The 27,701-nt window shown below is 35.8% G+C and overlaps 1 protein-coding gene across 2 annotated transcripts in view; it reads right to left on the bottom strand.

Moving 5' to 3' along the window:
• Window positions 1-27,701, bottom strand: part of SMC4 (structural maintenance of chromosomes 4) — a 46,091-nt gene that overhangs the window by 3,297 nt on the left and 15,093 nt on the right. For both annotated transcript variants that reach the window (XM_042956121.1, XM_042956122.1), the window contains 13 exons: window positions 22,977-23,117; window positions 22,028-22,178; window positions 20,513-20,677; window positions 17,753-17,986; window positions 16,595-16,780; window positions 14,613-14,774; window positions 9,335-9,560; window positions 8,937-9,016; window positions 7,983-8,135; window positions 6,660-6,786; window positions 1,911-2,100; window positions 517-661; window positions 72-245 (listed from right to left, as the gene is read on the bottom strand). In XM_042956121.1, coding sequence (XP_042812055.1) covers window positions 72-245; window positions 517-661; window positions 1,911-2,100; window positions 6,660-6,786; window positions 7,983-8,135; window positions 8,937-9,016; window positions 9,335-9,560; window positions 14,613-14,774; window positions 16,595-16,780; window positions 17,753-17,986; window positions 20,513-20,677; window positions 22,028-22,178; window positions 22,977-23,117 — 2,134 coding nt within the window. The remainder of the gene's footprint in view (window positions 1-71; window positions 246-516; window positions 662-1,910; window positions 2,101-6,659; window positions 6,787-7,982; window positions 8,136-8,936; window positions 9,017-9,334; window positions 9,561-14,612; window positions 14,775-16,594; window positions 16,781-17,752; window positions 17,987-20,512; window positions 20,678-22,027; window positions 22,179-22,976; window positions 23,118-27,701) is intronic.

Below are 27,701 nucleotides of genomic sequence, written 5' to 3' on the forward strand. Positions count from 1 at the left end.
GAAACAAAAAACAGCTCTTTTTCATAAAGGATATTTTAAAGTTATATTTAACTAAATGATAACAATCTTACCTCTTTTTGCCAATATTTTATTTTAGAATTATGTTCAGCAATGTGACCATCTATTTGTTCAAGTTTCAACTTAATACTAAGTGCATCTTTTTGAAGTGCATGTTCATTTTCTTGAATTATTTTTAGTTCTTGAAGTAGATTACGATGTTCTTTCTGGATCTCTGGTAAGGATTCCTAGAAACCAAGAAGAACTACTATAGGTAGGACCCTCCCAAATGGAAAGAACAGGTATTTTCACATTAGAGATGAAGTTTGCAATCTCTTCCTATATCCCATGCATTTTACAGTTTATTTACAGAAAAGTTACAATACAGTACTCATTTTTATTGTACAATACAGCTATAAAAGTTTTGACCTATTGTGTGCTTACTGTGTAAGCTGATGTCACATATCCCAACCCTTTAAATTGCTTCAAATACCATTCACTCCTGTCTTCAAATCTTACCTCTGCAGCATTTGTATTTTTCACAACCTCTGCTGCTTTGTCCTCAAGACTTTTTAGTTCTGCTGTTAAATCATCTACTTCTTTCTCAGTATCTTTTATTTCTTTCTCTGTGCGAAAGACGGAGTCTTGTGCTTTTTTAAGATTTCTAAACAAGCAAAATGATGTATTAAAGATGTAGTAACGTGTGATTTATCTTGCTTCTGACAACTTACCAACAAACGCCATGATATTAATGAGACATTTTTCTATCACAGATGTTAAAATTAATGATTTACTAAAACCATCCTTGGTTTTTATGTTATACATAACACTTCTGAGATGTTGTATATTAACCTCTCAGTATAAGGTGATGAAACTTAGATCATGAAGCAAAGTTGTCCATTGAATTATTATTTTGTCTTATCAGACTGGAGATTCTTAAATCTCTATACCCATGAAGTTATACGCTCAAATAAAAAATTACCTCCCAGTTAGGGCAACAAGGACTATTTTTTTCCCTTAAAAAAGTTACTTCTACTTTGACAAATGTGTTTAGGCAAACTTCTGCTCCTAACATAAACAAATGGCTTATTAGTGCTTTATCTCCGAACCAAATACACAAATGAACCAGATAATCAATATGCAATCTGTTATAATTTTAAGATAAAAGAAACAGTTGTTTACATTTCAACATTTTGTATACCTAAATTTAGCTCTAATTCTTTAGAAACACCAATAAATATTCTAAAAATTAATTTAAAAACATGATCTATGAGGGGCGCCTGAGTGGCTCAGTCGTTTAAACTTCTGACTTTGGCTCAGGTCATGATCTCTCAGTTCATGTGTTTGAGCCCTGCATCTGGCACTGTGTTGACAGCTCAGAGCCTGGAACCTGCTTAATTCTGTGTCTTCCTCTCTCTCTGCTCCTCCCTCCGCTCGCACTCTCAAACATTTTAAAAAATTAAAAAAAATAAAAACAAAATCTATGAATGGTTAATAACTTTTTGTTGAGTTGGGACAATGGAATAATCAAGTAAACTAGAAAGTTGCCAAGACAATTTTGCCAAGAGGTCTCGTTTTTACCTCTTATTTTCCTAAGATCTAAATCTATTTAAATTAACAACCATCTATTCCTCTAAGCCAGAGAAACAAAACTCTAATTTTTATGTGCACACAATAACTGGGGAGTTCTGTATGTCACGGCATACCTGTTTACCACTTAAAACACACACAAAAATGGTCATAAAATAAATGTTTATAGGCTTCCCTTTACTAAAGTCCTGTTAGGTAAAAACATGTCAGACAGGCTTAATAAATAACAGTGGAAATGTTTGAAGGGCATTACATTTAAATATAAACCCCTTTTCCACAGTGGAGGTAGCAAGATGACAAGTTAGGTAGTACACATACTCTACCTGTCAGCAGTCTTGATTGCTACTTGGGCTTTAGTAATAGCAGAAGCACATTCATCTAATTGCTTATTTATTTTATCAAGTTTGTCTTGTTGGGCCTTGAGTTTATGGTTATTGATTTCCACGATGATATTGTGTAATCTTTTAACCTCAGCTTCTACTTTACCAGCTCTTTCAGCCACACTGTCATATTCTGAAATAAAAAGAAAGAACTCCATGTTTCTAGGTTCACACACATCACTTGTTAGATGTAAACTTATTCAGTCATATGACTTAACCTGATGCATGCAAAAGAAATTTTACAAATTTGGGCAAAGTGAATCTCAAAAAACCCACTAGAATATCTCCCCCCAAAATAAACTAGAATACCCCATGTCAGAACAAATGGTATTATAACACATGGTTAAATTACCTGGCTTGACCATAAGCACACCCTGTTTAATGGCTTCATGCCCTCAGGCATTTTCCAAAAATCTCTGCAACTTTTTCTTACGTACTTCCTTGACTGACTACTGGTCTCATAATGATTTTTGCCCTCAGACTATGTGCCTATTAACTTGTCTGTGATAAAAAAGAACTGTGGTTGTTTTATTTTGCTAACCTAACTTAAAGTATTCCCTCACATGTTGTAACAACGTGGGGGAGGGAGGATGAACTGGCAGTTTTCTCTATGGCACAGAAAACTAAAATTTGATTTCTCAGATTCCCTCATATCTAGGCTTCAGACATAATTAGGGTCCATTCAATTGAAAAAATTCACATAATTTGTAAGGCATACGTGATGAACATGTTTCTGCTGGCAAGCAGTGACAGAAATTTATATTTTCTTGGTGGCATTAGAAATTCTGGTGTTCAGTCAAAAGCTCTGTGAATACTGACAGGCAATAGCACTAACTTTGATGGCGTGAATTAGAACGGATGCAATGTGCTTCTATTGTTAGTAGTTGCAGTGCCATCTTCCCAGTTTGAGACATGACTTTCCAATTATAAAAGAGGCAGTATAGTTCCTTTGATGGTTCTACAGAATGGCTCTAGATATCATTCTTAGATGTTCAACCTAGAATTTCCTTCTTTAGTTATCCCACCCAGTGATTCTGTAAACAGTCTAATACTCTCTTAAACACACACATACACTACACAGATCCCGATTACACTAGCCAGGGTGGAATCTCTTCTCCATATTTGAATTCTGATCACTATACAATATAGAAAGAATGACAGGTGGCAAAAAAATGAGTTCAAGCTATCTTATGTCTAGAAAGGTAAACAGAAATGCTAACTTATGGAAAGAATCCCACAAAGCTCCTACAGGAGGAATATGGGCATTTGGCATAGGAGGCAGGCAGGATTTGCTAAAAACAGGATTGCCTGAGGACTTAATGACTGCTTCCCCTCCACTGTCTCTTCTTCGTCAGGTAGGCTGTTAATTCCAACAAGTCTACATATCTCATTAATTTACCATTTCCCCTTTTTGTCCTACATTATCAGAGTTGGATTCCAACAACTCATTTTTTACATTTCTGAAATCACCACTTGGCTCCTGAAACAAAAAACAACTAATGTCTTCTTTTTGGCCTTCTGTAGCGTCTTTTTATCCTAAGGTTATTAAATACACACATTTAAAAGTTCTATATTGCCAAGACTCGTAATCCCTCTCCACCCCCCAAAATACTCTATTTAATGAATTATTTTGCTCACAGTGGCAATGTTCTCTGAAATTAAAATTCCATTAAGCTACTTGCGTGCTCTGCTCACTTATGGGTCAAAACACCAGCTACTATGTGTGCTGGCACCACAACTTATACTGGGGGTGGGCCAGAATGCCCCTGGAAAGATTCCAACTTTCAGAACATTTTCTTCTTTAAGTATGTATCTACCATGCATTTCTTTTTTAATATCTATAGTAGCATGTCTATTAGAAGTAGAAGGAAAAACTATGTGGCATATGTAATCTATAAGTTTGAAGCCTTTATTCTATAACCACCTCCCCCCCATTCTCTATAAACAGCTATTCTAAAAAATTTTTAATTTTAAATTAATTTTAAATTCTAAAATGAAATTTAATTTTAAAGAGATACTTGCAGAAATGAGTACTTCACAGAAGATATTAACAGTATTGATATTACCCAATAGTGTTAGTCTATTAATAATAGCCAGTATTTCCATGAGAGGAGCTATATATATATATATATATATATATATATATATATAGGGCTCCTAATAAAGTCAAAGCTTCCTTTTCAAATAAGAATGAAATACAGATTCCAGTAGTCTCTGTGAAAATGTTGTTATAAATGACACACATACGTTTTTGGCTGCTCATCTGACAATTGGGTACCACCAAACCAGTCACAACAAATACTGTGTGGAGAAAGAGTTAAGCTAATGTGTCTGCAAGAACAAAATACAGATCCAAAATAAATGCAAGGGTGGGGGGGAAACCTGTCACATGATGCCGCTTCCACCGTACATCACTCTGGTGGCTATTTCTCTCAGAGACATGGCCTATAAGGCCCTACATTATCTGGATTCTTCCGCTAGCCACTTTGGCTTCCTTGTGTTCCTGGAGACTCCTAGCATACTCCTGCCTCAGGGCCTATGTACCTCTATGATCTTAAAATGCTCTTCTCCCAAGTATCACATAGCACTCATACTTCTGTTGTCTCTCTGCTTAAGTCTCTCTAGTAGAGGCCTGTCTAACCACTGTGATTCCCTATCTCCACCCTGTCCTGTGAACCCTGATTTTATTATCACTCAGCACCACCCAATACAAAAAGCAATGTATTTGTTTAGCTTCCTAATCTGAAGCGTGAGATCCTTAAAAAGAGGACTTCATTTTGTTCACTGCTCAATCACCGGCACTTAAACAAACCTGGTCATGGCCAGCAGCAGATGCTGAGTGAATGTTTTTTTTTTTTTTTTAAAAAAAAATAAAAAAATAAAAATAAAAAATTTTAACGTTTATTTATTTTTGAGAGACAGAGCATGAGCAGGGGACGGGCAGAGAGAGAGGGAGACAGAATCTGAAGCAGGCTCCAGGCTCTGAGCTTTCAGCACAGAGCCCGACACAGGGCTCAAACTCACAGACCGTGAGATCATGACCTGAGCTGAAGTCGGGACGCTTAACCAACTGAGCCACCCAGGCACCCCGTGAATGTCTTAATATTAAAAATGTAGACAGGGGTACCTGTGTGGCTCAGTCAGTTGACTGTCCGACACTTGATTTTGGCTTAGGTCATGATCTTGCGGTTTATGAGTTTGAGCCCCATGTCAGGCTCTGCACTGGCAGTGCGGAGCTTGCTTGGGATTCTCTTTCTTTCTCTCTGACCCACCTAGCCTGTCTCTCAAAATAAATAAACTTAAAAAAGAAAGATCTGGGAGAAAAAAAAATAAAGTTAATATGGGTACTGGTGAATATTCAATGTGCAAAGTAGGTCTACTTAATATCTTTTTATCTCTTTTTCTGTTGGAAAAAAACTCATTTTTGGAGCATTTGAATAATTACTACAAGTCCACCCCAACTAGTTCTTCTTTTCTTTAATATTTATTTTTGAGAGTCGACAGAGAGGAAGACAGAATATTAAAGCAGGACCTGTGCTGCCAGCCCAGAGCCTGATATGGGGCTTGAACTCACATACTGTGAGATGATGACCTGAGCTGAAGTCGGATGCTTAGCTTAACTGACTGAGCCATCCAAGCGCCCTAGCCCCCAACTAGTTCTTTGGTTGGACAATCAGTATGTGCCCTCCTGGGTTCACAAATTAAACTGTAACAGGGGTCTTTCCTGAGGATGTGACAAAAGGCTGTGTTTGCTGTTCACTAGCTAAAATACTGTAAGCCAGGAAGGGATCTAATTATAACCTATCATTCCCCCTCCTGCAATAAGATGCACATCTGTTTGATTGAAGCTAACATGAAAAGAGAAGCAGGGCTGTTCAAGTGCATGATCAGGGGATTTAAATTTCAAAGCCAATTTTGGCTATAAGCTTATGAATTCCCTTTCTTGCTTTATGTATACTGGTAGAACACTTACAATATTTACATGTACAAAAGAAAAAAGTTCTGGAAGGAAAACATGTTTTTTAAGTTTTCAAAGATTGTTTTTCTTCATGTGTATACCACTTATTTCCTGTGTGCTTTAAAGTGATTTAGCTTCCCCAGATACTCAGTTTCCTAAATCCATAAAATAACTATTATCTTGAAGGGTAAGACTGAGCCAAAGTACACAAAGTATAAAATTAAGAGCACTGGTTCTGGAATCAGATTGCTTTGGTCCTCAATTCCTCTACAAGCTATATATATGACGACTTTGGGCAAATTATATAAACCATTCTGTGCCTTAAGTTTTCTTATTGGCTAAATGAAGTACTTAGTAGTACTTACTTTATAACCTTTTAAGATTGAGATCATAGAGGGTGCCTGGTGGCTCAGTTGGTTAAGCTTCCAACACTTGATTTTGGCTCACGTCATAGTCTCATGGTTCGTGGGGTCAAGCTCTGTGTTGGAGCTGCCTGGGATTCTCTCCCTCTCCCTCTGTCCCTCCCCAAATTGTGCGTTCTCTCTCTCAAAAAGAAATTAAAAAAAAAAAAAAGAATAATAGAAACTATAAAACAGAGCAGCTGACTTGCACATAAGTACACAACTGCTATTTTTATTCTACAAACTATTTTAAACATTTCAAATATTAAAAACCTATTTTTGGCAATCTCAAAAAAAAGAAGGAAGTGTGTACCCTTAAACACATACACATACCTTTTTTGAAAACACTAACATTTTCTTCTAGTAATTTCTGCTTTTTCTTGTCAGGGGCTGTAGCAAGCACATTAGCTTCGAGTTCCTTAACTTGGACATTCAAATATTCTTCTTGCTCCCTTAAACGCTACAGAAATGTTTTAACATTACAGATCATTATTTTAACTTACTATAACAATGATATTTGCCTTAAACACTTTGAATAAAAAAAGACACTTAAAATCTTTAAGAAGAAGACAAATACTAATAGGAAAAGAGCAGAAAACATGAATGGTTAACATAAAACATGAAAATGGCCAACACATGAAATTTGTAATTCATCACAAATACAAGTTAAAATGCCACTTTTAGGTACAGAATAGCAAACTCAAAACACAGTGAAGACCTCCTAGTTTTCAAAGACTTGGAAAAATAATTATTTACATATGCTACTAAAAGTAAATTAATTGGAACCATCTATTTGAAGACAATTTGGCATCATACAACAATACCTTTAACACTGTACACATAGTGGATAATAACCATAATTTTAGGAATCTAACCTAAGGAAATAATTGGGTACATAAAGATATACCAAACAAGGATATTTTATTTATTTATTTTAAAGATTTTATTTTTAAGTAATCTCTACACCCAATGTGGGGCTCGAAATCACAAGAGTGAGATCAAGAGTTGCATGCTCCACTGACTGAGCCAGCCAGAAGCCTCTAACTAGGATATTTTAAACATAGCAGTATTCATAATAACATAGAAAAGCATTTATCAAATTGTGACATAAAGAACACACTCAAATGCAGCTGTAAAAGTAAATTTACATTGGCTTGGAAAGAAAACCACAATTTACTAAGAAAAATTAACATGACTCAGTAAAAATCTATACACATATCTGTATAAATATAGGACATAAACACAGACTAGGTATTTATATCAAAAAGTTGAAGAATATACATAAACTGTAAGGGCAATCATCTTTTGGATATTTCCGGCAAATTGTTTTTTGTTTTTTAAATCAGTGGGGTATGCACTGCTTTTTCATAATTAAGAAACATTCTACTTTGAAAAGAGAATGAAATTAAAGGGTTACACAGATATTAAGGGAAGACACATTTCCAAGGTGTATAAATGCAAACATAGAACAGCCGTGGCTGGAGGAAAACTGCAATAGGGACTTTAACACTCAGGGAAATGAAATCAAGAGACAGGCCTTCCACCTAGAGAACCATTCTTCTCCCTTATTTTCTAAAATTATAAGCAAACAACAAAACGCTTCTGCCAAATGCTACTGAATTTCAATAGCTTTAGCTAATATTAATAAAAGAGTACCTGGATGCTTGCAGTAAACTTTTCTAGTGTATTCTTCATTTCTCGTTCATTATGCCTTAACTTAACTACTGCTTCTTCCAGTTGTACTTTCTGTTCCTGGATTTGCACTGCTTTTTGAGAGTCTTTCTGCAACTGTAATTCCATTCTATTTACCTACAAAGAGTACCAGTGAAATAAGTTTTCTCTAAGAGTCATTTCAGATTAATAGCGAAATCAATTTAGGAATGAAGAAAACCCCAACTTCTGATTTTAAAGCCTAGAACAAAACCAAAATCCCCATTCCAAACCCCAATCCTAAAGCTTAGGAGATGGTCAAACTAATTTCTGTATCACAGAATCAGATGGAAAGACAATTTTAAGTGTTGCACAGTCACCTATTTATACCATTCAAAATTTTAAGTGGAAGGATATAAACTATTTCAAAATATGGGGAAAAAAATCAAGGTACACCTCTTTGGAAAAAGCTCAGTATCCAAGGAAAAAGTATAGTGTTCTGATAACGGAACACAGTAATTTTTTCTAGGCATCTTGACGTTCTCATACTTGTGGGCATGTAAAATATTTTGAAATAAAACTTGGAAATGCATATCAGAAATCTTTGCTATAGTTATTTTGAAATAGAAAAAACAATCATGGACTATACCAATTATATGTGAAAAAACATTAAATGTTAAATAATGATTGATTAAATTATGAAATGTCCATATGATCCAAATGTAATATTAGAAAGATACATATGTTGAGCACATACTTTCTAAATTAACATGTTTTATTTTTAGAACTTTAAAGGATTTTACATTTAAAAAATCCCACAGCTTACATATATCATTTATACAAAATCCAATCTGTTAATTTAAAATCTGAGTATCCTTAAAAAGGCTTAATTTTATAGTATGTATGTTACACATCAGAAGGCTTTAAAAAAAGTCTGACTCTAATTTTATATATGCTCACCTCTTCTTCTGAGATTTCAACAACAACTGATGAACCCATCCTTCCTTTCATTACTCTGCTTCCACCACCAGTCATTGTACCTATAAAACAGAGAAGTCAGACTTAGCTGTATTCCAACAAGATTAAATAAACTCAATGTCAGGAAAAGAACTAAAAAAATTTTTAAAAAAATTATGTTTATTTATTTTTGAGAGGCAAAGAGAGAAAGAGCAGAAGCTGGGGAGGGGCAGAAGAGAGAGGGAGACACAAAATCTGAAGCAGGCTCCAGGCTCTGAACTGTCAGCACAGAGCCCGATGCAGGGCTAGAACCCACAAACCGCGAGTCCATGACCTGAGTCAAAGCTGGATGTTTAACTGACTGAGCCACCCAGGCGCCCCAGGAAAAACACTTTCATTACCTGACTGTTCTATGATTTGCCCCTGTAATGTCACCACTCTCCATCTTCTATCTTTTTGATATGCTACTCTTGTGGCTTGATCTAAGTTGTCAGCAACTAAGGTATCCCGTAAAGCAAAGTAAAAAGCTTGGCGAATTTTCTCATCTTTTACTTTTACTAAATCAAATAACCGAGGAGTATTTTCAGGAGTTTGAATTTTGGTCATTTTATTCGCCCATACTGTCATCTAAAAGTTAAAAAAAGAAAAAAAAAAGGAAAGAAAAACAGAATGTATCATTTCTTTAGGGTATTACTTACATAATATACACATGTAACATGTAAGAACATGTATACAAGGTTCTGAATATCTGCATAATTATTTCACCATTATTTAAAAAGTATAAAATTCTATTCACAGATGACATGATATTATATATACAAATCCTAGGGAATGCACACACACAAAACTATTAAACCTAATATGAATTCAGCAAATTGGTAGGATACAAGATCAATGTATAAAAATTAATTGTACTTGTACACACTAGTAATGAATAACTTAAAAGTGGGATTAAAAAATTCCAATTATCGTATCATATTAAACAAGACAGAAAACCCCAAAAAACTTAGAAATACATTTAACAACAAAAGACCTATACACTAAATGCTGTAAAATATTATAGTATGAATTTAGACCTAAATAAATGGAAGACAGCCCCAGTTCCTGGATTGTTAAGGTTTAAAATTGTTAAGATGGCAACCCAAATTGATCTATAGATTCAATTCAACCTGCATCAAAATCCCAGTTGCCTTCCCTCTCCTCCCCAAACTGACCCACTAATCTTTAATTTTTTTTTTTTAAAGTTTATTTACTTTGAGAGTGTGCATAAGCTGGGGAGGAACAGAGAAGAGAGACAGAATCCCAAGGTTGTTCCACACCATCAGTGGATAGCCCAAAGGGGTGCTCAATCTCAAGAACCATGAGATCATGACCTGAGCAGAGATCAAGAGTTACATGCTTTACTGACTGTGCCACCTAGGTACCCCTGACCAGCTAATCTTAAAATTCATATGGAAATTAGAACAATCTTGATATAAAAGAATAAAATTAGGAGTGCCTGGGCGGCTCAGTTGGTTAAGCATCCAACTCTTGATTTCAGCTCACGTCATGATCTCATGGTTTGTGAGACTGAGCCCTTCATCGGGCTCTGTGCTGACAGAACAAAGCCTACTTGGGATTCTCTCTCTCCCTCTCTCTCTGCCCCTCCCTGCTCACATGCTCTCTCAAAATTAATAAACATACATAAAAAATTAAAAAATTAATTAAAAAAAGAACAACAAAATTAGAGAACTACTGATTTCAAACCTTATTTCAAAGCTATAGTAATTAAGACTGTGGTACTCATGATCCTCACGATAGATGCAGAGAAAGCATTTGACAAAATACAGCATCCTTTCTTGATAAAAACCTTCAAGAAAGTAGGGATCGAAGGAGCATACCTCAAGATCATAAAAGCCATAAATGAAAGACCCACTGCTAACATCATCCTCAATGAGGAAAAACTGAGAGCTTTCCCCCTAGGTCAGGAACAAGACAGGGATGTCCACTCTCGCCACTGTTATTCAACATAGTATTGGAAGTCTTAGCCTCTGCAATCAGACAACATAAAGAAATAAAAGGCATCCAATCGGCCAGTAGGAGGTCAAACATATGCTCTTCGCAGATGACATGATGTTCTATATAGAAAACCCTAAAGATTCCACCAAAACACTGCTAGAACTGATTCATGAAGTCAGCAAAGTTGCAGGATATAAAAATCAATGCACAGAAATCGGTTGCATTCCTATACACCAACAATGAAGTAACAGAAGGAGAAATCAAGGAATCAGTCTCATTTACAATTGCACCAAAACCCATAAAATACCTAGGAATAAATCTAACCAAAGAGGTGAAAAATCTATACACTGAAAACTATAGAAAGCTTATGAAGGAAAATGAAGAAGACATAAAAAATGGAAAAAATATTCCATGTTCCTGGATAGGAAGAACAAATACTGTTAAAATGTCGAGACTACCCAAAGCAATCTACATGTTCCATGCAATCCCTATCAAAATAACACCAGCATTCTTCACAGAGCTAGAACAGATAATCCTAAAATTTGTATGGAACCAGAAAAGACCCCCAATAGCCAAAGCAATCTTGAAAAAGAAAACCAAAGCAGGAGGCATCACAATCCCGGGCTTCAAGCTATACTACAAAGCTGTAATCATCAAGACAATATGGTACTGGCACAAGAAGAGACACTCCAATCAATGGAACAGAATAGGGAACCCAGAAATGGACCCACAAACATGGCCAACTAATCTTTGACAAAGCAGGAAAGAATATCCAATGGAATAAAGACAGTCTCTTCAGCAAGTGGTGCTGGGAAAACTGGACAGCAGCATGCAGAAGAATGAACCTGGACCACTTTCTTATACCATACACAAAAATAAACTCAAAATGGATGAACGACCTCAATGTAAGGCAGGAAGCCATCACAATTCTCGAGGACAAAGCAGACAAAAACCTCTTTGATCTTGGCCACAGCAACTTCTTACTCAACATGTCTCCAGAGGCAAGAGAAACAAAAGCAAAAATGAACTACTGGGACCTCATCAAAATAAAAAGCTTCTGCACAGCAAAGGAAACAATCAGCAAAACTAAAAGGCAACTGACAGAATGAGAGAAGATATTTGCAAATGACATATCAGATAAAGGTTCAGTATCCAAAATCTATAAAGACCTTATCACGCTCAACACCCAAAAACCAAATAATCCAGTGAAGAAATGGGCAAAAGACATGAATAGACACTTCTCCAAGGAAAACATCCAGATGGCCAACCGACACATGAAAAACTGCTCCACATCACTCATCATCAGGGAAATACAAATCAAAACCACAACGAGATACCACCTTACACCTGTCAGAATGGTTAACATTAACAACTCAGGCAACAACAGATGTTGGCGAGGATGAGGAGAAAGAGGATCTCTTTTGCATTGTTGGTGGCAATGCAAGCTGGTGCAGCCACTCTGGAAAACAGTGTGGAGGTTCCTCAAAAAACTAAAAATAGAACTACCCTACAACCCAGCAATTGCACTACTAGGCATTTATCCACGGGATACAGGTGTGCTGTTTCAAAGGGACACATGCACCCCCATGTTTGTAGCAGCACTATCAACAATAGCCAAAGTATGGAAAGAGCCCAAATATCCATTGATGGACAGAATGGACAAAGAAGACATGGTATATATATACAATACAGTTTTACTCAGCAATCAAAAAGAATGAAATCTTGCTATTTGCAACTAAACGGATGGAACAAGAGGATATTATGCTAAGTGAAATTACTCAGAAAAAGACAAAAATCATATGACTTCACTCATATGAGGACTTTAAGATAAAAAACAGATGAACATAAGGCAAGGGAAGCAAAAATAATATAAAAACGGAAGCAAAAATAATATAAAAACGGAAGGGGATGAAACATAAGAGATGCTTAAATATGGAGAACAAACAGAGGGTTACTGGAGGGACTATGGGAGGGGGATGGGCTAAATGGCTAAGGGGCAATAAGGAATCTACTGAAATCATTATTGCACTGTATGCTAACTAACTTGGATATAAATTAAAAAATAAATAAAATAATTTAAAATAAACAGTGTGGTACTCATAAGAATAGATATATAGACAAATGGAGAATTCAGAAATAAACCCTCAGATTTATGGTCAGTTGATCTTTGACAGATGCCAAGAAAATTCAATGGGGAAAGAATAGTCTTTTCAACAAGTGGTGCTGAAACAACTGATATCTACATCTAAGAGTAGAGGTACACTTTACTCTGTGTTATAAAATTAACTGAACATGCACTAAAAACCAAAATGTAAAAGCTAAAGCCACAAAACTCAGAAGAAAACAGGAGGTAAATCACCATGTGCTTGGATTATGCAGTAGTTTCTTAGATATGACACACAAAACATAAGAACATTTAAACAAAACATTTAAAACAAAATTCGACAAAATGATTAAAATTTTAAACAACTGTGCTTCAGAGGACACTGTCAAGGAAGTGAAGACAATGCACAGAATGGGAGAAAACATCTGCAAACAAGTATGTGACAAGAGACTTGCACCCAAAATATATGAAAAAACTCTTAAAACTTACTAGTAAGACAAATAAAGCAATGAACAAATAGGCAAGGGATTTGAATAGATACTTCTTCAAAGAAGATAAACAAATGCCCAATAAGCACATGAAAAAATATTCAACATTAGTAATCAGGAAATGCAAATCAAAACCACAGTAAGAGACCACTACATACCCAACACTAAGATGGTTATAATAAAATAGATGTAGAAACAAGTGTTGGTGAGGATGTAAAGATACTGGAAACTATACATTACAGGTAGGATATTGTATAGCCACAATGGGAAAGAGTTTGGCAGTTCCTCAAAATGTTAAATAGTTAACAGGTAACCCAGCAATTCTACTCCTAGATATTAACCAAAGAGAGCTGAAAACAGGTATGCACAAAAATCTGTGTATGAATGTTCATAACAGCAATTAGCCATAATAGCCCAAACATGGAAACAACACAAATGTTCATCACTGTCGAATGCATAAACAAAATGTGGTATATTCACACAAGGAGCATCATTTGGCAATAAAGAGGAATGAGCTGCTGATACATGCTACAACATGGATAAACTTTGAAAACCTAAGACAACATACACAAAAACCTACAGACTGTATGATTCCATTTATACAAAATATCCACAACAGGTAAATCAAAAAGCAGATTACAAACTGCAGGTGGCAGGAGATAGGTTTTGACTGGGAATGAGTATGAGATTTCTTTTTGGGGTGATGAAAACATTCTGAAATTAGTGGTCATAATTTAACAATCTTATAAATACACTAAAACCAATGAACTCTACACTTTAAAATAGTTAATTTTATGGTATGTGAATTCTATCTCTGTAAAGGTTTTTGTTTTATTAAAAGCAGTTACTGATGATGGAAGTTAGAAACGCCAAGCTATCAGTCACTCTAATATCAGAATGTATATTCCTCCTTTAAGGGAGGCATTGCAAGGTTTTTTCTTACAACTATATAACCCCACGGCCTAAAATATCCTCAAAACCTACCAGCTGTTCACTAAATAACTATAAAGAAAAAAGCTAGAGTTCAAATACAGAAAACAATTTAGTACTTTAAAATTAAATTAGAGGTAGCTTATTATGAATACCTACCTTATCCAAACCTATAAAGGTTGCAACTCCAATATTTTGTCTTTTAAGGAAGTTCACACAATCTTGAGCTGTATCAATAGAATCAACAACAATGTAGTCTAATGCATGACAACAGGATGAAATAGCAACATCGTATTTTTCATCAATTGCTCCTAAGTCTCCCTAATAATAAGAGGCAGGGAGAAAAAAAATCATTGCACAATCAATAATTAGGCACAGGATCATTTCATTATAATTCCTACATATTTTTCAAGTTACTTTTACTTGAAGAACTATACTTACACATGGTTTTTTATTTTTATTTTATTTATTAAAAAAAATTTTTTTAATGTTTTATTTATTTTTGAGACAGAGAGAGACAGAGCATGAACGGGGGAGGGGCAGAGAGAGGGAGATACAGAATCTGAAACAGGCTCCAGGCTCTGAGCTGTCAGCACAGAGCCCGACGTGGGGCTCGAACTCAAGGACCGTGAGATCATGGACCTGAGCCGAAGCCGGCCGCTTAACCGACTGAGCCACCCAGGCGCCCCTACACATGGTTTTTAAAAACACAAAAGGTACACAATGAAAAATATGTGTTCCTCTCACTCAACCTTCCCCTTTTTGCAATCACTACTAGTTTTTAATGCACCTTTAAAAAAATTTTTAAGATATGCAAAGTTTGGATTTTTAATGAGCACAAAATGAACTGTTTCATGAAAACAAAAACGTACAATGTAAAGATTTTCAAATCTGTCAACCTTAAAAGCACTACAGCATAAGCAAAATAATAACTTCCTAAAATAATGAAATTTGGGGGCTCCTGGGTGGTTTGACTGCTCAGCATTTGAGTCGATTTCGGCTTGGGTCATGATCCTGGGGTCGTGGGATCAAACTCTGCATTGGGCTCCACACTCAGTGTGAAGCCTGTTTAGGATTCCCTCTCTCCCTCCCTTGCTCTTGCTTGCTTTCTAAAAAATAACAAAATAAATAAATAAATTGGAGCGCCTGCGTGGCTCAATTGGTCAAGTGGCCAGCTCAGGTTGTGATCTCACAGTGGGAGATCAAATCCTGTGCTGAGCATGGAGCCTGTTAGGGGATTTTCTCCCTCTCTTTGCCTCTCCCCAGCTTGTGTGCACTCTCTTTCTCAAAATAAGTAAACAGAAAAAAAAATTTTTTTGAACTACTGAAAGCCAGCTAAGATTATGTAAGTCCCCATAAAACATATTTGCCTGTTTATCAACCTATTAATTAGCCATGAAGCAGCATTCATACAGACTAGCTTTTTCTTTGAAAGCAAAAGAAGAGATTCAAATTATATCTCCCAAGTAAATAAGGTGTAAGTCACAAGGCCTGGAGACACGGAAGCAACTCTGCTCGGTAATTTTCATTTGCACTTACAAATCATTCTCTTTTCTCCTTTCTCTGGAAGGCTGACTCAGGGACTGCACTAACTGGTTCCTTGGTTTTCTAAGCTTTAGAAAATGTGAAGTAACAGCTAGAGATGGCAGGGTAGGAGTTGAAGGGGGTTGAAATATTTTCCCCATTTCCTTCTGGCCACCCTGTAGCCATGGCTACAGCCCCCTTCCCTCTTCAAATTCAAGAGCAGTAATGGTCTCCACTATTGCTAGCCTTGGGTTTCTGCCTTATCCCGATTTCCCTAAACTCTAGCCACAATCTTCAGTATATTGGTATAAAATCCAGAATTTATCAAATTCTTTATTTTTTAAAAAAAGAATAAAGTGGTTTTGTTAAATTTCCTTATCATTGCTAGTTTTTTTCCTTCTTGGTACTAAATGGTAGTTATCTAAAACTAAAAGATAAAAAACTACGTTTAATATGAGATAATCCATACCACAAAGAATTTTACCATGACTGAGTACTAAGAGCAAAAAGGTCTTTTAAACAAAAATGAATGTTACAGCAACTCAGTATTATAGTTAAGTCAAAGAAAGAAAATTATTTACAGTATCTTGAGCCATTTCTAAATAAATCTACTTTACCAATCTTCCATATATTCCTGGAATCCTGCCAGATTTTTTTTCTTGAATTATTGCATCAAGGACTTTCCCTCTACTTCGATTCATTGCTACGGAACTCTTTGCTTCTTCAACTTTTTGGAAAAGATCACGAACCAAACTTTTCAATTTTAATTCTTCTTGTGTAAGTTTTTCAAGTTCTTTTTCTTTCTAAAAGTGAGAAAAAGAAATGAATCCCAGAAACATACGCCCAACCTAATTCTAATAGCATAGAATTAGTTGTAATGCCTCAAAAAAGACGACCAATAAAAAACACTTGAACCAGAACTAAACTTCCAAACTGCTGGGTGTGGGTTTCTAAATATGGATGGGTTTTCTATTTTAAAGGAATATAAATTATTTGGGTCAATAACAAGGACCCTAAGTGCAATATGGTTCTAGTAGTAAACTGATTGATAGAACGAGTAGAGCTAGTGTGTGGAAATCTCAGTTCCATACCACAAAGTTATGCATAAGTGTGTTCCAATTCCTAAGGTCTGCACTAATCAAAAACAGACGTTGGTATAGGACCCAGAATTTAAGGGACTGGGCAGGACTATGGTTATAGTGTGCTTTGCATTCTAAATAATGAAAGATATTTATTATATATGTAATTTTCTTTTTAAAAAATCATAGCTTTGAAATGAAAGGGAATATGGTAGGTGAATAGCACTATTGCTATACAAAAATGCCAGGCTGTCAACAAAAGGAATCATACACACGTACATAAATCCCCAAACTCTCAGTTTCTCAATCTCTTAAATTAGACCAACCACTTTTCCTGACATTCTTCCTCCCTCCTGGCTTTAAATTATTACCTCTATTACCAGTCAAGAGTATAAAGTAAAAGCTCAAGTTACAAATATAATTTACCCCCCAAATAAACTGAATTACCAACAAGACAGAAGTGGTCACTGAATACAATTTAAGTTTACATTAAAATTCTAATTGGTCATGAAATTCCCTGATGACTTCCATAAATTCAATATCAGAAAAAATTACACTAATTGGTTTATATATTCATTCTTACACATTTATGCCAGTTCAGATGTTTAGATTAAAAAATATATAAATACAAACATATAAATTGAAAACTTGGATTGATAAACAATATTCAGAAAAAATACAGAAGCAAAGATTTACCTCTTTTAATTCCAGTTCAGATTGAGGGAGTTTTGCCTCTATATCTCTGATCGCAGTTTTCCTTTCTTTGAGAGTCTCAGATGCTGCAGTTAGAGCCTCCTTGGCCTTACTTAATTGAGACACTGCAGTGTTATGACGACTGAGATAGATATCAAGTTCTGACTGAGCTACATCCATCTTTGAACGTGCTTCATTTACTGATTTGCTGAAACCCATAAGTTCTTTCTCTCGACTCTGTTAAAATACGATGGACTCCATTAAATCTGAAATACATGTTTTCAAACCTAAGCTGAAACGGAAACCATACATCTTGAATTCAACTTTAAAGATTCTACAAACATAATACATAAAAATAAATAATTCTAACAAGCTGAACACACTAATAGTTTTTGCCGGGTTGCCAATGTTCACTGTACATAGTCTCTTCCCAATTGATTTCACAAGCACTTAATGAACTAGATGTAAATATGCTTTTTGGAAATTAAAACACCAACAAAAATGAGTGTTCAAAAAACAAAAATTTGAGTGTAAACTCTAGATCCATGGTATTCCACATTACCTTACCTGAAATGGCTAAGTGTAAAGACTATTCAGCAGAAAGTTTCCTCAAGTAGATTTATGTTGAGAATCTTTGTAAATTTTATTTTAATTTAAAAAAAATTTTTTAATGTTTATTTTTGAAGGAGAGAGAGACAGAGCATGAATGGGGGAAGAGCAGAGAGAGAGGGAGACACAAAATCCAAAGCAGGCTCCAGGCTCCGAGCTGTCAGCACAGAGTCCAGCGCGGGGCTCGAACTCACAAACTGTAGGATCATGACCTGAGCCAAAGTTGACGCTTAAATGACTGAGCCAGCTAGGCACCCCTGTAAATTTTACTTTTTAAAGTTTATATATTTATTTTGAGAGAGAGAAGAGGGGATGAACAGAGAGAGGGGGAGAGAGAGAATTCTAAGCAGGCTTTGCACTGTCAGCACAGAGCCAACGAGGGGCTTGATCTCACAAACTGTGACATCATGACCTGAAATCAAGAGTCACATGGTCAACTGACTGAGCTGCCCAGGCACCCCATGAACCTTTGTAAATTTTAGAGGTTAAGGCCAGGTAATACTCGAAACTGGTTATATTTGACAAGTGAGCAGAAATCTGGGGCTACCATAACTATGTAGAAAGGATCTATTTATTAGAATAATGGCGTAAGAAAGCACTTACAAAAGCTTAATCCTTTTGTTTTGCACATAAGGGAACAGACCCAGGACCATGGGGTTATGTGCAAAATCATCAGATAATCAGTTTAAATGTCAAATGGTAAAAACCATGAACACTAACACACAAGTACACACTGCTCACAATGTTCTAGGCCTATTACGAATGTTATATATGAATTCTTGAAGATAACAATTTCATGAGGTGAATATCATAATTATGCTCATTTTGAGGAAACAGGCTACAGTTTAAGTAACTTGCTCAAAGTCATGCAATCACTCAAGTGGCAGAACCTCTTTTTAGCTACTATATTGAGGAATGAAGACACTTGGATGGGTGTCCTGGCTTTGTCATTAATACACGTTGCCAAGATACACAGAAGTACTCAATATGTATTAGATGAGCAAATGTGAAAATCTGTATCCATATATACTATTCATGAAAGCTATTGCATTACCTATTGCCATTTTATCACATGGGCATGTTATAAAGTTCTGTAGTATGGCATTAGAACATGCCCCATTCCAAAACAGAATCTATTAAATCTGTAGCTTAAAAAGCCCACAAACCCAATACAACTTTACTGAAGTACAATTAACAAAGTTTGTATAGAAGTCTATAACTTAGGTACTTAAGTCTTACATAACTTATGGAACGTAAATCAATTCAACTCATTAGTATTATCTATTACAATTTCTTTTTTAAAATATATTTATTTTGATATAGAGGGAGAATACACAGGAGGGTCAGAGAGAGGAGGAGAGAGAATTCCAAGAGGCTCTACCCTGTCAGCGCAGAGGCCAATGTGCAGCTTGAACTCACAACCTGAGCCCAAATCAAGTCAGACATAACCAACTGAGCCACCCAGGTGCACCTTTTACAATTTCTACTCAGCATACTCAGTTCTGTCAAAAAGGCTGTGAATATAAACAAAGACAGCTAAGCTTCATGCTTTATACTCTCATTGGGTTGATAAGACATATCAATATGACAACCTCATACTCCTATTAATGAAGTGCTAAAATAGCTAATATTTTTATTAATTTCTTACTTTCTAGGCACTTTATGTAAGAGTATGTACATTTTATTTTTAAAAAGATTCACAAGATGGGTAATATTTTCTTCCATCTTGAGAAAGAGGACTTTGAGACCTAACAGCCTATACAGAGAGATAATGACTGATGTAGGATTTCAAACCAAGAACTGACTCAAGAGCCATAAACTATTATACAAGTGCTACAGGAGAAAAGAAAGGTACTTATCAACTTGTGGTTAGTGTGGTTCCATGTTTTTACAGGTGTTAACTAATTAAGAGAAGACAAAAAGCTATTTGATGAAATCAAATAAGGGCATTTCCTGCCTCCACCATAAATTCTCATTTAACTTTTTTTTTTAAATGGGAAAGTAGAAAACAAAAAGAATTTAAGCTATTTTTATGAATGCTAGATATTGTAAGTCCAAAATTTTTCTAACAGTTGAGTTTTTACTATTATCACACAAAAACATTCTTCAAGTTAAAAAAAAGTCACCTAGACACCAACTGATAAAGAATCTTACTTCTTTTTCTTTTTGAAGCCCTTGTGTTTCCTGTTTAAGGCTATCCATAACTTCTTTCAATTTTTCTTCTTCTTTCTCTTTTTCCTTCTCAAGAGCACTATTTCGAGTTGTTGTCTCATTTATGATTTTCTCACTCTTGGCAGGTATACTTTTAAATTCTTCAACCTAAGATTGTAAAACAATTTAAACTTGGAGGAGCATGTACCTTTAGGCTATCCAGTATCATCAGTATTTGGCTTATTTAAAAGCATTTCTCAGTATCCTCTAAGTCTTTGTGGTTTCCTTTGTAATTTGACTTGAACTAGCTGGCTTTAGCAAATACTTTCTTAACCATTTACTGCAATTTCTGTGCTCTTAATTTAACAGTAAATTCTATGAATTCCTCATTTGTTATGGAAGAGAATTCTCCCTGGCTGGCGTTCAGGTCTTTCTTCCTTCTGTTCTACTTTCAGGCTATAACTATCCTTCTTCACCAATTAATATACTCTGGCTATGTGGAATTTCCTAAACTGTCCTTCATGGTATATTGAAACTTACCATGGATGACTTTTACACCCCGTGGCCTCCCCGAAATCCTAAAATCTTTCACATTACCCTTCCAGAGTCACCATGTAGGAGTAATATCTTATTCCATTAATACCTTTGGTAATAACCACTTATTGACATTTGATGCCTAAAGACTAATACCTCTATAAGAGTTACAGTTGGCTTAGTCTGTCCAATTTAAGCATTACCCTCAAATCCACGTTGGTTTGTTCAGATTATCCAGCACCAGAGTTCAACATTTCCCAAAAATGATGACCCTCAAACACTGATTTGCCCAAGATTTATTCCCATACTGAGTGGAAAGTATTTTGTAAACAAATGCATTTGGAAAAATACAACATAAAGGAGAGCCTATATTATAACTAACATGTAATTATATGGTACAAAGCCTTTTTTGGGAGAAGGGACTTAGATGTCATATCTATTAATATCTGTTAGTTATGAAAATAGTTTGAAAGACTGCCAATTGATCATTAGGGACTGATTCCTAGGAAATAATGCGTTCTGTTCCAAACTTAACCGTTTTTAAAACCTCAGAATAGCTAATCCACCCTCTGTAGATTTTTGAGTTTCCCCTTCCCTCCTTTCCAAGAGAGAACTCTTATTCTGATACTCTCTAGGAGGCAGGTAATGTTTTTAAAATTTCAGAATACATAACCAAAAACATCTCTTTAAACCATTACATTAAGAAAAGGAAAACTATGTTGTTTACTATCAAATAGAATTGGTGACTTGATAAGTATTTTCCCAACAATATATGCCACAGAAACATAAACTCTAAATCTCAAAGCCAATGAATGCAAAATTTACCTTTGGAGAAAAAAAAAAGTCACAATCAGAGATAAATCCTAGAACACTTAATATTCAGAATCCCAACTCATTTGCTTAAAAAATGAGGGAGTGGCACATCCATGAAAATTAAATCTGATATTCAGATATGAAATTTGTAAGATTTCTTTCAAAACCTACCTTCTCTTTATCTTTTTGAAGTTGTTTCTCCAGTTTTTTGGCTTTACTTGAAGCATGTTTTAATTTTTCCCTAACTTGAACATCTTCTAAATCTAGCTGTGTAAATTTTTCTTTGTTTTCCTCAATAAATTTTGTAATTTTATTCAGTTTCCTAACAAATAAAGAGAATTATTAGTCACTATTTTAGATACTCATTTATTTCAAAGTCATGCTACATGTTCTGCCTGGGACACTGCCTCTGTAAATGTGTCCAAGCTCTTACAAGGTAAGATTCTACAGCTAACCATTTTCAAACTGGTCCTCTCCTTCCACTAAATTTGAGGGAGCCATTAAAATATGATTACAAGAGTTGCTTTGCCTTTCTAAACTGGATGGGAAATACTACATTTCCTGGTTACTATAGAGTCAAGGTATAGAAATACATTACCACAATGTAAAACTCATTTTAAAGAAAAAAAAAAAAATCACATAGGTAAGAGACATTGGTGTCACCAAATACTGTGAGAAGGCATAGAGAAGGGTCATGATGAAACTTAAAAAAAAAAAAAAATAGTAACCTAATTACTAATTAAGAATTAGAGTAACCTAATTCTTAAGATGTGTGGACTGTTTATTCTTAAGACAACTAAGCTGCCAGGTTAAATTTTTTTTTTTTTTTGCCGTGTATTATTGTGTTCTGCCACTAGGAGGCAGCATCTTCTGTTAATTTAGGACCAGTGTTGGGCACTGAATTTGTGATGATCAACTGGATGCAGGGCAATTAGGTTTTTTATTCTTTTTCTGAAAAAGGAGACCATTTTATAAGTTGGCAAATTACAGTTGGCATTACATTTATGTGCTGGCATAAAGTTTATATATATATATATATATATATATATATATATATATATAAAAAATACACGTAAAAACAACAACCTAAACACTTTAGTACTTTCCAAAAGATTATTACTTTTCTACATCTTTTACAGCTTTATTCTTAGCTTTCATTTCATTTGACAGTATATTGCTCTTCTCATTAATTTCTTTGGTATCTTCATGAATTTTTTCCTTTTGAGATTCCATTTCAGCAATTCGTTTCTGCAGATCATAACTAGAAAAAGGAAAATAAAAATCAGAGATCCTAAAATGCCATTTCTAAAATTGTGTAATAACTTAGTAAAATTAGTGGTTTCTACAGTATTCTTAACTACAACCAATTTACAATTAATTACCTAGGGCTACAGGGTGAGGCACAGGGGGTACTGCAGTACAGACCTAATTCAGGGTCAAAGCTAGAATTAGGAACAAAATTGGTTCCATACAAACAAAATTAGATCGGCTATTACATGCATAATAGAGAATGTATGTGTAGAACTATTAAGTACATTAATAAACACTTGTGAACCCACCTCCCAACTTAAAGTAGAATACTTAAAAGTCAACTTTGGGGACTTCAGGGAAAGGTGGCAGGTAGGATGATCTTAAGTTCTCCTTGTCCCAAGGCTACAACTAGATTAACACCCTTATCAGTGTAAACCCAGAAAATGAGGAAGACTGGCAGAACATTCTCCACAGCTACATGTAGAGAAGAGGCCACATTAAAGAGGGTGGGAAGGGTGGAGAAGGTGGTTGGGGCTAAAGGGACCCATTGGAACTGTTCTTAGGAGGCAGGAATGCTATGAGCATGAAAAAGGGAGAAAAACAGACCCTCACTACAAGAATCCCAGGCATGGGGAAGACAACTCCCCATTTGGCTTTAAAAACTAGAGGGGACTAATTTTGAGAGTTCTTACAATCAGTGGGATGTCACACCTGGAAAAATCAGATGGGAGGTTGAAAGGAAACAGAGACTGTGACCCTTAAAGAGACAGCACAACAAAAAGTCCCATGGAGATAGAGCATAGAATCAACAGTTTGAAAGACTGAAGTATATGTGAAAGAAATTTATTTACTAATCTCAGATCATGTGCCGGAGGGCAGATATATTAAGGAGAAACAAGAGAGCTGGCAGGTACCATTTTCTCCCCTATCTCCCAGCCTAGATACAGAGACACCTTCGGGAACCAGTGCAGTGCCAATACTCTCCATCTATCTTGCGAAGAGCTTCCTCAACCCCCACCCCCACCCCAATTCTCCTCCAGTCCTGCCCCCTCCAGCATGCCGTTGGCCAAAGCCTATCCAAAGTGGTGCCACAAGCCTGGCAATGTGCAAGGAGCACAGACAGAAGCCAGCACCACACCAAAGTGCCACCTGTCCTGAGGAGAGGGGAAGGTAACCACACATACCAGTTTGACTTGAGCCTCAGCAGTGGGCTGGGAGCAGTCATTTGGTCTGGCTGCAGGCCCTACCCACCAATGAAAACTTCTCAAGGGACAATGGGGAAAGTGTCCTGCAGTTTGGTGCTACTGCATCTCTGGCAAATGCCTGTCTGACTCAAGTGGCCCCAGACTGGCCCACTAACAACACAGGGAACAAACCTTGCCCAACAGGCAGAGTGAGCCATTGCACATGACTGGATTGAAGGCACATGCAGCTCAGACCCACAGTGGGGTTACATGCAACACATATGAGACACCCCTGAAGTGCCAAGTTCTGGTGAACAGGGGACATTGCATTGCAGGACACTATAGGACCTTTGCTTCATAAAGCCACTACTTCCAAGAGCAGAAGACGTAGCTGACTATCCTAACACACAGGAAAACCTAGAGAGTTGGACAAAATGAGGTGACACAGAAATAGGTCCCAAATGAAAGGACAGGACAAAATCACAAGAGAGCTAAACAAAACCGAGAGAAGCAATATACCTGATAATTTAAAGTAATGCTCACAAAGATCCTAACTGGACTTGAGGAAAAGAGGGGAGAATCTCACTGAGACCCTCAATACAAAGAGACAGAAAACCTAAAAAAGCACCAATCAGAGATGAAGAGCTCAACAACTGAAACTAAAAATGCACTAAAGAGAATATATAGTAGAATAGAGGAAGCAGAAGGATCACTGACCTGGAAGACAGAGTAATGGAAAACAATCAAACTGAAAAGGAGAAAAAAATAGTAAATGAAGAGACTTAGGGAACTCAGTAACAGCATCAAATGAAATAACATTCACATCATAGGGGTCTCAGGAGAAGAGACAGAAAAGGGGGCAGAAATTGCACTGGAAGAATAGTGAAAACTCCCCCAAACTTGGGGAAACAGAAATCTAGATCAAGGAAGCACAGAGAGCCCCTCAAAAATAAACCCAAGGGTATCCCCACCAAGACAGATAGTAATTAAAATAGCAAAAAGTAGTGATAAAGACTTTTAAAATCTTTTAAAAAGAGAAAAGTTACATAAAATGGAAACCCCATAAAGCTATTAGCAGATTTTTCAGCAGAAACTGCAGGCCAGAATGGAGTGGCATGATATACTCAAAAAATGCTGACAGAAAAAACCTGCAGCCAAGAAAACTCTATCCAGCAAGGCTATCGTTTAGAACAGAAGGATAGTTTCCCAAACTTGATTAAAGGAATTCATGACCACTAAACCAGCCTGACAAGAAATGTCAGTAAGAAAAGTATGAAGTACAAAAGCAGGAAATTAAGTATATCTATGAAAACCAGTCAAAGCATTCACAAAATAAAAGGATGTAAAGTATGGCACCATATACCCAAAATGTGGCAGGAAAGGAGTAAAGAATGGGTGCACTGATGTGACCATTAACTTAATGCGCGAGAAAGGAATCCAAGTATATTACTAACGAAAGCTGGCAAGCTTTCTTGAGAAGAGCAAGAATAGAAAAGAACTACAGAAAAAACCATAAAACAAGTAATAAAATGGCAACAAGTACATATCTGTCAATAAGTACTTTGAATGTAAATGGACTGCAGGCTCCCAAAGGGGAGACATAGGGAGACAGAATGGATAAAAAAGCAAGACCATCTAGATGCTGCTACAAGAGACTCATTTCAAACCTAAAGATGCAGATTGAACCTGAAGGGATAGAAAAGCAATTATCATTCAAATGGAAGTGAAAAGAAAGCGTAGCAATACTTGTATCAAACAAAATAGACTTTAAAACAAAGACTGTAACAAGAGACAAAGAAGGACACTATATAATCCTACTGAAGGGAACAATCCAAGGAGAAGATAAAAACAATTGGAAATATTTATGCATCCAACAGCAAGCACCCAAATACATAAAGCAACTGTTAACAAACATAAAGGAAGTAATAATGGTAATACAACAACAGATTTTTAACACCCCACTTACATCTATCCATTGATGTACAAAAATCCACAAGGAAACAGTGGCTTCAAAAGATACATTGGACCAGATGGATCTAACAGATGTATTCCTAACATTCCATCCTAAAATAGCAGAAAACACTTTTCAAGTGCACACAGATTATTCTCCAGAACACATCACATTTTAGGTCACAAAACAATCCTCAATAAGTTAAAAAAGATACAAGTCAGACCATGCATCTTTTCTGACCACAGCACTATGAAACAGAAACCAACCACAAGAAAAAATGTGGAAAGAACACAAACACATGGAAGTTAAATAGCATTCATTAAACAATGAATGGGGTTGACCAAGAAATCAGAGAGAATTAAAAAAAAAAAAATACATGAAGACAAATGAAAACACAGTGTTTTCAAAATCTTTGGGATGCAGCAAAAGCAGTTCTAAGAGGAAAGTTTAGAGCAATACAGACCCAGCTCAAGAAGCAAAACCAACCTCAAATAAACAATGTAACCTTACACTTAAAAGAGCTAGAAAAGAACAAAATCAAAATCAGTAGAAGGAAATGATCAAGATTAGAGTGAAAACAAAATAGATCAATGTAAAAACAAACAGATCAATGAAATCAGGAGCTGGTTCTTTGAAAAGATCAATGAAATTGATAAGCCTTTAGCGAGAATTATCAAAGAGAGAGAGGATTCAAACATAATCAGAAATGAAAGAGAAATAACCGACACCATACAAAGGATTATTAAGACAATGTTATGAAAAAAATTATATGCCAACAAATTGGACAACCTAGCATAGATAAATTCCTAGAAACATAATCTCCTAAAACTGAAGTATGAAGAATTAGGAAATTTGAAGCAGACTGATTATCAGCCATGAAATTGAATCAGTAATCAAAAAACTCCCACAAATGAAAGTCCAGGACCAGTTTCATAGGTGAATTCTACCAAACACTTAAAAGAAGAGTTAATACTTATTCTTCTCAAACTATTCCAAAAACAGAAGAGGAAGGAAAGATTCCAAATACATTCTATGTATGAGACCAGCATTACCCTGATACTAAAACCAGGTAAAGACACTACAAAGAACTACAGGCTAAGATCTCTGATGAACATAGGTGCAAAAATGTACAACATAATATTAAGCAAACCAAATCCAACAATATATTTTAAAAAGTCATTCACTATGATCAAGTAGGATTTATTCCCATGATGCAAGGGTGGTTTAACATTTGCAAATCAATCAACACAATACATTACATGAATAAGAAAAAGGATAAAAACCACATGATCATTTCAACAGATGCAAAAAAAGCACGTGACAAAGTACAACATCCATTCATGATAAAAATCCTCAAGAAAGTAGGTCTACAAGGAACAAGACTCAACATAATAAAGGACTTATATGAAAAACCCACAGCAAACATCTTAGTGGGGAAACCTGGAGGGCTTTTCTCCTA

Source organism: Panthera leo, chromosome C2, assembly GCF_018350215.1.
Source record: "Panthera leo isolate Ple1 chromosome C2, P.leo_Ple1_pat1.1, whole genome shotgun sequence".
NCBI classification, from domain to species: Eukaryota; Metazoa; Chordata; class Mammalia; order Carnivora; family Felidae; genus Panthera; species Panthera leo.